This window comes from Syzygium oleosum, unplaced genomic scaffold (assembly GCF_021117445.2).
Source record: "Syzygium oleosum isolate NSW1041296 unplaced genomic scaffold, Sole_v2.1 Sole_v2.18, whole genome shotgun sequence".
Lineage (NCBI taxonomy): Eukaryota > Viridiplantae > Streptophyta > Magnoliopsida > Myrtales > Myrtaceae > Syzygium > Syzygium oleosum.
Window position 1 is genome coordinate 1400074 of NW_026607502.1, and position 10964 is coordinate 1411037.

General features: G+C 42.5%; 1 protein-coding gene across 1 annotated transcript; it reads right to left on the reverse strand.

Moving 5' to 3' along the window:
• Positions 1-5815: 5815 nt before the first annotated feature.
• Positions 5816-8580, reverse strand: LOC115686626 (E3 ubiquitin-protein ligase RMA1H1-like). The gene has a single exon (XM_056319600.1). The coding sequence runs from the start codon at positions 6818-6820 to the stop codon at positions 5918-5920; it is 903 nt and encodes a 300-aa protein (XP_056175575.1). The 5' UTR covers positions 6821-8580; the 3' UTR covers positions 5816-5917.
• Positions 8581-10964: the final 2384 nt, after the last annotated feature.

Here is a 10964-nt window from a genome sequence, read left to right on the forward strand (position 1 = left end):
AACGATGTTAGCTCTTTCAGAACAACGAACTTTCAGTCCGCATTCACAATCCTCAACCAAGCGAAAGACGTCGCCCGTAGCAAAAGCTCCGCTTACACGATAGCTCCCATTAAATCAGCTTGCTGCAGGTCGAGTTTTAGTGGATGTTAGCTTTTGAGTTTGCACCTGTGAATAAGCTCCACTAGAGATGTTCATTCCATCAACAAATTTCAACCCAACGGAAGTGCTCAGATAGAGCGGGCAGTTTGTGCTCATTTGTTTTTTTGTTTTTTTTTTCAATTTTCGTAATCGTGTCAAGTGTGTTATTGAAAAGCATAAATATTTTTTGTTCATTATGCTCTAAGACTTATGCATGTTGGATTCTTGTCAATTCGTTTTATTTTCGAATATGGTCAATAATTGCTAAGCGCCCGAATAGTGTATGTCTATTTAGGAAAATCAAATAAGATTTTCATTACCAAACGGTGGAAAATCTTTTCCAGTTCATTACCAGGTCTCGGCCAAACGCCGGAAAATATTGTCATTTTTCTGGAAAATAACTTTTGGATTACATTTCCCAGAAATGCCACATTTTTTTCGCGAAACAAACGGAGCCTGAAAGCATGAACTCCCGGTGTTAAAAGCCGATCCACGATTCCATTTGATAATCAGACACAAAAGAAGAAATCCTCCTCAAGAAGGAATCAACTCTTAAGCCATGTGCTGAGCATAATAAAGTGAAACATGGGATTCTAAGATTGATTCTGGCAAATGACTATCTTCTTAACACTTACCCTAACAATCGATGCTAGCTTTGGGTGCGTTGAACAGAGCAAAATGGGCCGAGGTTCGATTTAGGTGACAGCAACCAGCACTGTCCCAACAAGCGCAGGGCCTTTACCAAGTTTAAAAGCCCATGCCAACAATACAGGCCTTAACTAATTTTTCCATAAACCTCATCACGATTCACGAGCCTCTAGTCGGCGGGCTGGCCGGGCTCGCCGATGATTTGATTGGAAGCCGCGATCGATCGGGTCTCGACATGCCGTTGTTTCTCGCATCGGACTAAAGTCCAACTAGGGAGGCGAACATGGACGTGCTTCGCAAAATGTACACCCTCTAATTTTCATGTGTATCAGTGCGCGAATCTATAAATTTTTCGCTAGGTTTGTATCGGGTTCCTGAGGCCGATTCTGAGCCCGCAACTTTTGCTAAGGCCTCGCCGCGATAGTCCATTGATCAGGCATGATTTTCGTGTGCGAAAAGCCTTGAATTTTCCGGTGGTTATCAATCATTTGTGGAATTTCCCACTTAAACAAAGCATATATCCTCATCTCTCCATTTCCTAACTTTCAACATCCGAAGCAGCAGGTTAGTGAACTGCCCTTTACCAAACTCGTTGTACATTAGGTCAAACTGATTATGAAATGAGAGCATTTGCGCTCTAACAATATGTTGGTTTGGTTATATTTGGGTATGGAATGGCCCAAAAAGAAGGAATTGGTTACCTAGATTACGACTAAATGAAGAAACATATATGAATAGAGCCGACTTTGTTAGGTAATACACTCTGAATTTCACTCATCATACCAAGTCTATCCACGTTTTGGAAGTTCCAAGAGACACTACTTCCTCTTTTGTTGACCCTAGAAGGAGAAGCTGCATCTGAATTGAACCCCGAAAGATCTCAAGTTGCTTTGAGACATTAAACATGAAATCCCAGACATCACCACGAAAAAGTAAGCTCATAGAGCTGCAAAACAAAGTAAACCAATATCCAGAAATCAAGGTATATATCATCAGAGCATGGTCAGCAGAGGCAAGTACACACTCGTTCTTCAAGAACATATCTATGACAACATCCAAACAAAAGGATCAGCGGCCGATCATTAAATCACACATCATCATAAGTGATAAGCACACACTGAGACCTCCATCTGTAGCTACGGCTTAGTCTTTCGACGGTGTGAACCTAGGTTCGATATCCCCAACACCTTTACTTTACGGAGACAACAAAAACATGCTAAATTAGCTCAAATCTAACACCTGTGAGAGCGAAACCTTTAGAGCTTCTAACAAAAACTTATATCTGACACCAAAGTTGCTGCAAACACCATTAAAACCGGAAGCTGAGTACTTATTCATTAAAATTCCTAAATCTAAAACTGGATCACGAGAGAAAAGCTCCCAAATCTAAGAACGGGAGAGCAGAACTCTCAGATCTAAATATAGATAGGAAGAGTAGAGCAAGAAACAGGAGAAAATAGAAAGAAGAGCAACCGAAGAACTTGTATACATGGATTAGGCGCATAATACAAACTCGGGCTTACTATAGTCCTGAGTGCATATAATCATGCGTATGGTCATTCGCTTGGATTTCATTCACAACTTACCCGATTGGTGAAATTCGCGAAATATTACAAATGGGTTTCGGACGTAAACTCTATAAGGTAGAGTTTCGCGAGGTAAAAATAAGATCTCTAACATAACATATTCTTCATATGATAAAAATTTTGGACAGACCAAGAAAAACGTGCCAAGAAATTGCACCGTCGATCGACACGGCTCACTAATCATCCACATGCTACATGCAGAAGGTGAGAATAACGACAGGTCAAAAAGCAAGTCTTTAAGGTTCGTCCTTTTGTTCGATTTCAATGGTGAAAGGAACAAGTCCATGTGACAAATGAAAGCTGCATTTGTCATGGGTCACAAGTGCTTTGGCTTTTTTCACGAGAAGGTCCGTCGGAGATGATGATTCTTGGCTGTTATTGCGATTGACACGGACCGGTTTAATAAAGGATTTTGTTAAGAATTGCTTTCAAGATGCTTACTTGATAATCAAATAGATAAATTAATCTCATCTCGATGCACAAAATTTCACCGTGACATATGACGAGTGTTTTGAAAACTAAACGTTGTCCCGTTAAACATATATGCCCGCTTAAGGGGTGCCCGAAAGACCCTCGTTAACCCAATCCTTTCGTAAATTCGTGTAGGAGCTCATACTTGAGATACGCTCGCGTTAACTAGATTGTCGTCTATCAAATCACATTGCCGAGTCGACTAACCATAAGTCTATAATTATAGATCCCTAAAGAGCTTAACTTTCCCAAATTGAAAAGTGGAATTTTCAGTTTCTATGTCAAGCTCTCACATGATCCTCTATCTTGCTCTGCTTTCGGAGTTTATCAACCTTACATTTGATGCTCTACTATTAATCTCGCGATGTCGTCGCACGGTGAAAATTCAAGTATATGAAAAAGCAATTATTCAGCTCCGTCCACATATTCAAAACGCAAGACATCGATGGAAAAATCATTCGAGAACCGTCCAGGACCCTAAATTCGCCGCACCTCAATGACCATTTTCGAGATCAATTGGCTTATTCTACATGTGATTTCTGTCTCGTTCTTAGATTTTGCCTCCTAGATACGGCTTCTAGGCTCTAGCAACCGAAGTTTGATGCCCACTATATTGAATGAGACATGGGGCCTTTTGACTTCTTGGGGCAAGGGCATTGTATGATGAGGGCTGATAAATTATTGATCTAGGAAGAAGATCTCTCGGCTCGTGAGAGTACGGAAAGGAAAGGGGAAGTGATGATGATTAACACTACTGTGAATGTTTCGAGCGAGCTATACGGATGCGTTCCTTATTTTAACGTGCCGGTATCCGTATTTTCCGCACCCTTAATTCCCCCCAATTCTTTTTCTTCTATAAAAAGAGAAAATATCCTCCGGAAATTTTACATCTTGGTGATTCTGAAATCCAGGCAAAGTCCGACAAGGCATCGTATGATGAGGGCTGATAAATTATTGATCTAGGAAGATGATCTCTCGGCTCGTGAGAGGATGGAAAGGAAAGAGGAAGTGATGATGATTAAGACAACTGTGAATGCGATCGATCGAGGTTGGGTTGGTCCCTGCCCGATGATGGTTTTATCTTTTTGCTTTGGTTTTGGCCATGGCCATTTGCTCCGCAATTTAGGTGGTGATGGTAGGTTTTGAGGTTGATGTGCCAACTTTCGGAACCTTGTGTGGAAATATGAGTAAAAGGTATCTCGCAACTAAATCTTTTGCAAATTGGTTCTTTTTAATGCTGGAATGATTACATTTCAAAAGGCTTTTTCATGGCCAGGCATGAACAACGAAGGGCATTTTTATTTCGCGAAAAATAAATGATCTGAAAAATATTTTTTTTTTAAATAATCATTTGCATCACTCAAAATAATTAGCCGATGAAAACTATTTTTCTGTTATCGGTAGCAATCTGTGTCTAAACATTTTTATGGACAATGAGAATATAATACAAGAAATCATTTTTAAAAAGATATTTTTCAAATCAATTAATTTCCGTGAAACAAATGGAGCCAAAGCCGAAGTCGAAATTGAAACTCCGATTCCATTTTGGGCTTCTTTCGAGATATTAATGTTTCGAACAATCGTATTAAATGCTCATTCCCTCGAGTAGATAAAAAGGCACACGCATCAAAGGCTATTTTTTTGTCATTAGCACTTTGGAAATCATACTGAATTTATAACTTTATCGATCACTTCCATTTTGTTAATCCCTGTTGAAACGGGAGTACTCGTAGGGGCTTTAGTGCTTGTCTTGCATTCTTCCTTTCTTCCTCAATTTTTTTTTTTCGCTTTTTAGCGTCCTTTAGAAGGTATTAATGTCGACCCACCAACTTAGTCCCCACATTTAACGTAGGTGTACATCTATGTACGAAGCTCGGCGATCTGAATCTGATTGAAAGTTCCATGCATTCCATTCCTCAGAGCATGTGCACTCAATCTGATGCACCTAACCTAATGGGGACCGGCGGACCCGTTATGCGACTAGACGAATCGGCGGGTTTGAAGTCAACGATGTCGGATTGAGCTCAAATTTGGTCGGCTGAAGCGAAACGGCGTGCTGATCAATACTCACCGCCTTTGGCCGTGACTAACGATGGATTTTCGCGATTCGAGATTGTTTAGATGGGTTTTTCTATTTTTTTAGTATTTTTTTATGGGTTAATTTAGTAAAGGGTAGTTTCGTAATTTTACGTTTTGATGTTTCCTAATCCTAGTAGGGCTTCGTTTGGGGTTATATAAACTTGTTTTAGGGTTTCTTTTCAGCAAACTTGGATATTTTTTGATTTGATAATCATATTTGGAGGACGAATTGTTCTTCTGACGAATTTTCTTGTTCAGTCAATTTTTCTATCGCGCTTCGGCATCACAATCGCTCATACCTTATCGACCCCTATGTAAGGCGACGATGCAAGATACCCGGAAAGAGACACACCCGTCAAGGTGGACTGTGCTGAAAACGCAATTATGAACTCGTGCTAGCATTTCGACAAAAACATAAAAAGAAACTCGTGCTAGCATTGACGGGGAGCTATTTGGCATCTAGCCTGTGGGTAGAGCATTAGGTACCGCAGGCTAAAAGAGATCTGGAATCAAGAGATCGATCTCATCAGACCCACCAACAATTCAAATCGCCCTTACATTTTCTCGGTAGCTAAAGGAGACCCCAAAACCCCTAGACTCGTAGAGGAGCCATCACGGTCCATGCTGATTGGGACTTGGCGGCCTCCTAGATACAGACAAGCTGTTCAATTACACGAAGCTTCCTCCTTGGGACCCCACTTGGGGAAAAAGAAATATGCTGGTGGTCCTGGGCCTTCTCGTGCTCATTTTCTATTGCTTTAGGTAGGGTAGTTCGGTGACAAGACGACTAAAAGTGAAGCACAAGTTGGCCACCGATGATGCGCTCCAGAAGGGACTATTATGTTTGTCTATAGCGAATCCATCTCTGAATATGTAGACAAAAGAGTCCTCTCTAGGGCAAGCCGTGCCATCTACTAGTGCCATTTAGATTCATTTCAACGCTATACAGGGATACAAAATGGGTGAGGGATTGGAAGCGCCTGCTTCAACCAAGCTCAGAATACAATAAGACAGAGCAGGAAGCAACAGAAGAGGAAGAAAGTTACTCTGCTCAGCGACTTATTCGCCTGCATCTCCTGCCTCCTCAACCTCGGGCTGCTTCCTCCGATGTACCTATACGAATTCGGGTAACCATATAGGCTGTCCGAATTGCCAAAGATTCTTGCGTAAAACATTTCCCCGAACATTCCCACCATCGAGTGGTGGAGGCCCACGGATCCCATGCTGAGGAATGGCGATGGCGAATCTTCTTCAAACGAATTGGCGCTGTAGTACGGGTTTTGGTAAGGATTACGGTAGGGGAGTTGCTGACCGGTGGTGGGTGTCGTAGAGGCGAGAGCTTGGATGCCACAAGCTGCTGGTCTCGGAGGTACAATTGTTCCTATTTGGAGTGCCTTGTCTTGTAGATCGGACTCTTTAGAGCTTTGGCCGCGGCCGTAGAGAGGGACCATGGCTGTGTGCGATATTTCACCCTTGCAGACGGGACATTGCGGGTGCTCATCAGAAGCAAGCGAGGCGCTTTGTACATGGAGCCATTTGTAGATGCAGGGCCAACAGTAGAGGTGACCACAGAGAGTAACCACGGGCTCGACCGCAAAGTCTAAACAGATGTTGCAGTCGAAACAGCCATTGCTACTTCCAGAATCTATTGCCGGTCCAGAGATGGGCCTCCACTCCCGGGCAAAGTATTGCTCGAATGCCATGGATGTATCTTGAGAATTGCAATAATAACTGTGACAAGAAAAAAGAAGAGATTCTAATGAATTCTCGAGTTCATTGAGGTCCAAGAAACGCTGCCTGCATATATAGATAACTGAGAAAAGCTTATGAAACTCCTTGTGCGAGAAATAACCATACCAAACGCACCAAACAAGGACCCACCAAATGGCTAAGATCATAAGAAGGAACCAAACAATTATGGACCTTACAAACCCAAATGCAATCAAACAAACAAGGTACTAAATAATACAATGAACAACAGTCGTACCATAGGATATGATAGATGTGGCCCCAGCATTAGACACTTTCGTCCTCTTCTATAGCTTTTGAGAGTATGCTATGTTTCACTATTCTCCCATCTTTTAAAAAAAGTAGTGCGTTTTTTATGTGCTTTACGTAACAGAAAAGATTCTTTTTGACTTTCGGATGATCTTGTTTCCAGCCTGCTCTTCCAACAGCACTGAAGAGTCCAAAATAATCTTTTCCTGACTGAATTTACAAGACAGATCACATTGCAATTGCACTATGTTGTAGATATTTTCCAACAACAATCATGTATAAAGCAAAAGCAAGCACCAGCTAGACTAAATTATCTCAAAGATCCACTGGAAAAGTAAGGATCTTGGTACACTATTGCTAATGGTAAGAAGATTATAATCTACTGTCGCATGAAAAAAGAGAAAACAATAATCAAAGACCTCAAAGTAAGTATCCTTGAGGTTTTTTTCTGTCTCTTTTATCCAAATGGGACTTGCTCTCCGCTTTCAAATCATCCAAATGGCAATCAAATCGATTATGCAAGAGAGGGGAGGTGGTGAAAACAAACAACGAATTCATCTGCAAAAAGCCCACTCCAAATTCTAGGTTGAAAGAGCTAATGAACTAACAAGTTCATCTCACTATCCCCTTTGTAAAGAAAATGGAAAAGAAAAAGAAGAACGAATCTCGCAATTGCATCCGCTCGATAGTAACGATATGAGCGGCAAATCTGAAGCATAAAACAAGCCCTCTCCTTCGACAAGAAGAGGAGCATAAATCCAAAGCCCAAATTGGTTCCTAATCTTTTTGGGCAATAGAACTTTGACCTGTGTATAAGAGAAATTGTTCAGCTAAAATTACCAGATGCTGATCAATCATATATGTCTCCCGCCAAAACAAACAGATCAGTCCATCATCATTCTACCTGATCCGTCTGAACTATAGACACGGAAGAAAGATGCAAAACAAAGGCATTAAAATTGAAGCCACTCCAACGTTCAATGGCCTCTTTAAGAAAATTCTAAAAAAGTTCTCTTTTCCTCAGCCTCCATCTCGACAGTCACCTATGCATTGCCTGATTACACAAACATGGTAGCCCTGAATTAGATTTTATTTGCATGGAGAGCCGGCGGCCCCGGCTCTATACCGAAGAATCGCCATGATCAAGACACCGAACAACGCCAGAAAACCCCCCAATCCCACTCGAAAACTCGAGAGAAGCACAAAGAGCATGCCTCTTTGACCTCTAAAGTCTCCGCGCCATTAGCTTATTCCAATGCAGTGCAGATCGAAGAACAACCTCACCAACTATATCCAAAGCAAAGAACCCAAAACGGAGAGCGCAATTACTTAACGAACCCACCAAGCAAGCAAGCAAGCGCGCAATCAGCAGCCCCCGAATCGATTCAAGCGCAGCAACCACAACACAATCATCTCCCCGAATCTTCCTAACCACAACACAACACCCACGACACCCAATTCGAAGCCAACGAAAAACCAAACCAAACCAAACCAACCCCCGAATCCACCGGCGAGATCACCGGGCGGGGCGGGCGCGACTTTCTCAAGAACACCAAGTCCCCTCGCATCTCCCCCTTCAATCGAAAGACGAGACAAAGTCAACAAGCGCGAGATCCGAGGCCCCGAATCCTCGAAACCACCATTGACGGACGACCGGCCTACTAAGCATTCGGGACGCGGCGGAGGCCGGAACACACGGCCGCCGGAGGCGGCGGCGGAGGAGGAGGAGGGAGGAGGGAGAGAGCCTACCGGAGAAGCGGCGGCGGCGGCGGCGGCGGTGGGCGCGGCGGAATGCGGAATCGCTCCGGGGAATCTCCTCCCTTTGACTCCGAGGTCCTGCGCGGAAAGCTTCAATGGCGATCGTGCACGGAAGAGAGAGAGAGAGAGAAGGGGGAATGGCGCAGCTTGATTGACGCTGAGGAATTTTTATAGAAGGATTCATGGTTTTTTATTTTTTTTTTAGTTTCTTTTTTTCTAATGGTAGTAGTATTCACGTGTTTCGTTTTTTTTTTTTTTTTTTTTTGGGGTCGGAGTTGTATTCACGTTATGGTTGTAGGGCTCGTCACACGCGAGGGCAAGCCTTACGTGCGGCGCATGCATGCGGGCGCACTCCATCTCAACCATCAGATCGCGTGGTCTCGGGCGGGGACCCTCGACGTCCGGCAGCCGGGATGAAGCAGGGTTCGCATTGGTCGGGGCGTGCGAAAGCTTCTCGTCGTGGGCTTGCTTGCTGACATGGCGCTGTGTCGGGTGACACCTGCGCCGCGGATAGCGTATTGTGTACGTATTGCTGTTAAAATATTATCCCACATCGATTGACAACGGATCCTAAATGCTCTTTACATTCGTGTGGTCTCTCTCCACTTAATAACTTAAACTTTTGAATTTGGCTTTCTAATATGTTATCAAAGCCAATGCTATCCTTTTCGCGAATGTGCGTGGTAAAATATCCACGTTAATGTGCGTAGTCAAAATTTCACATGCTGCTCATAATCTGACTTAGGAATAGTGACTTCCTTCTTGCTAGAAGGAGAAGAGAAGTCGTTTTCTCCTTATTTGAATTTGTTGTTTTCTATCCATGGATAACTTTTAGGTCGATTAGTTTCCCATCGTCCAAACACCCGAAAATAGTTTTTCTTCAAACAAACGGATCCTAAATTTATTATTGCGTGTTTAATATGACTCTCTTCACGTCATTTATTATCTCAATTTTGCATACCAATTTCAATGATCCTAAATTTATTATTGCGTGTTTAATATGACTCTCGTCCTCGAAAATCCATACACAACCCGTCACATCATTTATTATCTCGATTTTGCATACCCATTTCAATGATCCTAAATTTCCACAAGTTATGCCCTAGGCACAGCCACTTGAGCCGACCTTAGGCGGGCGCCCCTAAAAGAGTGCAATGGAGGTCGCCGACCTAGGCCATCGACCTTCCTGATCGCCCATCGACCCCGTCCAAGTTTATTATTGCGTGTTTAATATGACTCTCGTACTCAAATATGCATACACAGTCTGTCACATCATCTATGATCTCAATTTCGCGTACCCGTTGCAATGTACCCCGCATATTATGGGGGCGAGTTTAAGTCAAATGATCTCAATTTTCATTCTTATCGTTTGAAATTAGTGCTATCATTCAACGATGAATGGATGAGACTTTTCAAACATATTGACGAGGAGAGCATCTGGAATTTTTGAAATAAGAGAGCTTTTGGAGAGGAAGAGGTTTCGGAGTGTAGTAAGTGCCCTCTTGCGCACTCCATCACACCCTAGAGATATATGGTCTAGGACTTATAGACTGGCCGGTAACCTAACACATAATGGTTGCTTGGACCGACATTCGACTATTCGAGTATCAATTTGTTTCGCCCGCTCGTGATAGGCTGTAGTTGCAATTTCTTGCATGCTATGACATCGGAGTACTTACTTATAGTCAGTCCCCCGAATCCTAGATACACGAAAACAGGGAAAAGTACCAAAAAAAGACTCTTAAATCATTTGCATCGGTACCAATTTGATCTTAAATCTTTCAATTGGACCAATTTAGCCCTAAACATTTTTCGCATCAGTACCGATTCAGTCCATCCGATCAATTTAGGTCGGAAATTACTGACATAGATATCGGCCATATTACATGGCACAGTCGTCGCCGACGTGGACATTTTTTAATGACATTTTAATATTATTTTTTTTCTTTTCTTTTATTATTATTATTATTATTATTTTCTTTCTTCATTTTGCCCCGTGACAATGGGCGAGAGCCAACCAAAATGAAGGAAAGAAAAAAGAAAGAAAAACTATAAAAATAATATTAAAAATGTCAACGTCAGCTCCGATCTTGCCACGCAGAATGGTCGGTGTTCACGTCAGCGATTTCCAACCTAAATTAACGGGATCGATTGAATTGATACCGGTCCAATCGAAAGGTTTTATGGATGGATGGATACCGACGCGATATGTCTATAACTTCTTCTTCCGTTTTTTTAGTACTTTTCCCCGCGAAAACAACACCGAGAGGGGAGTGGTGACGTTTT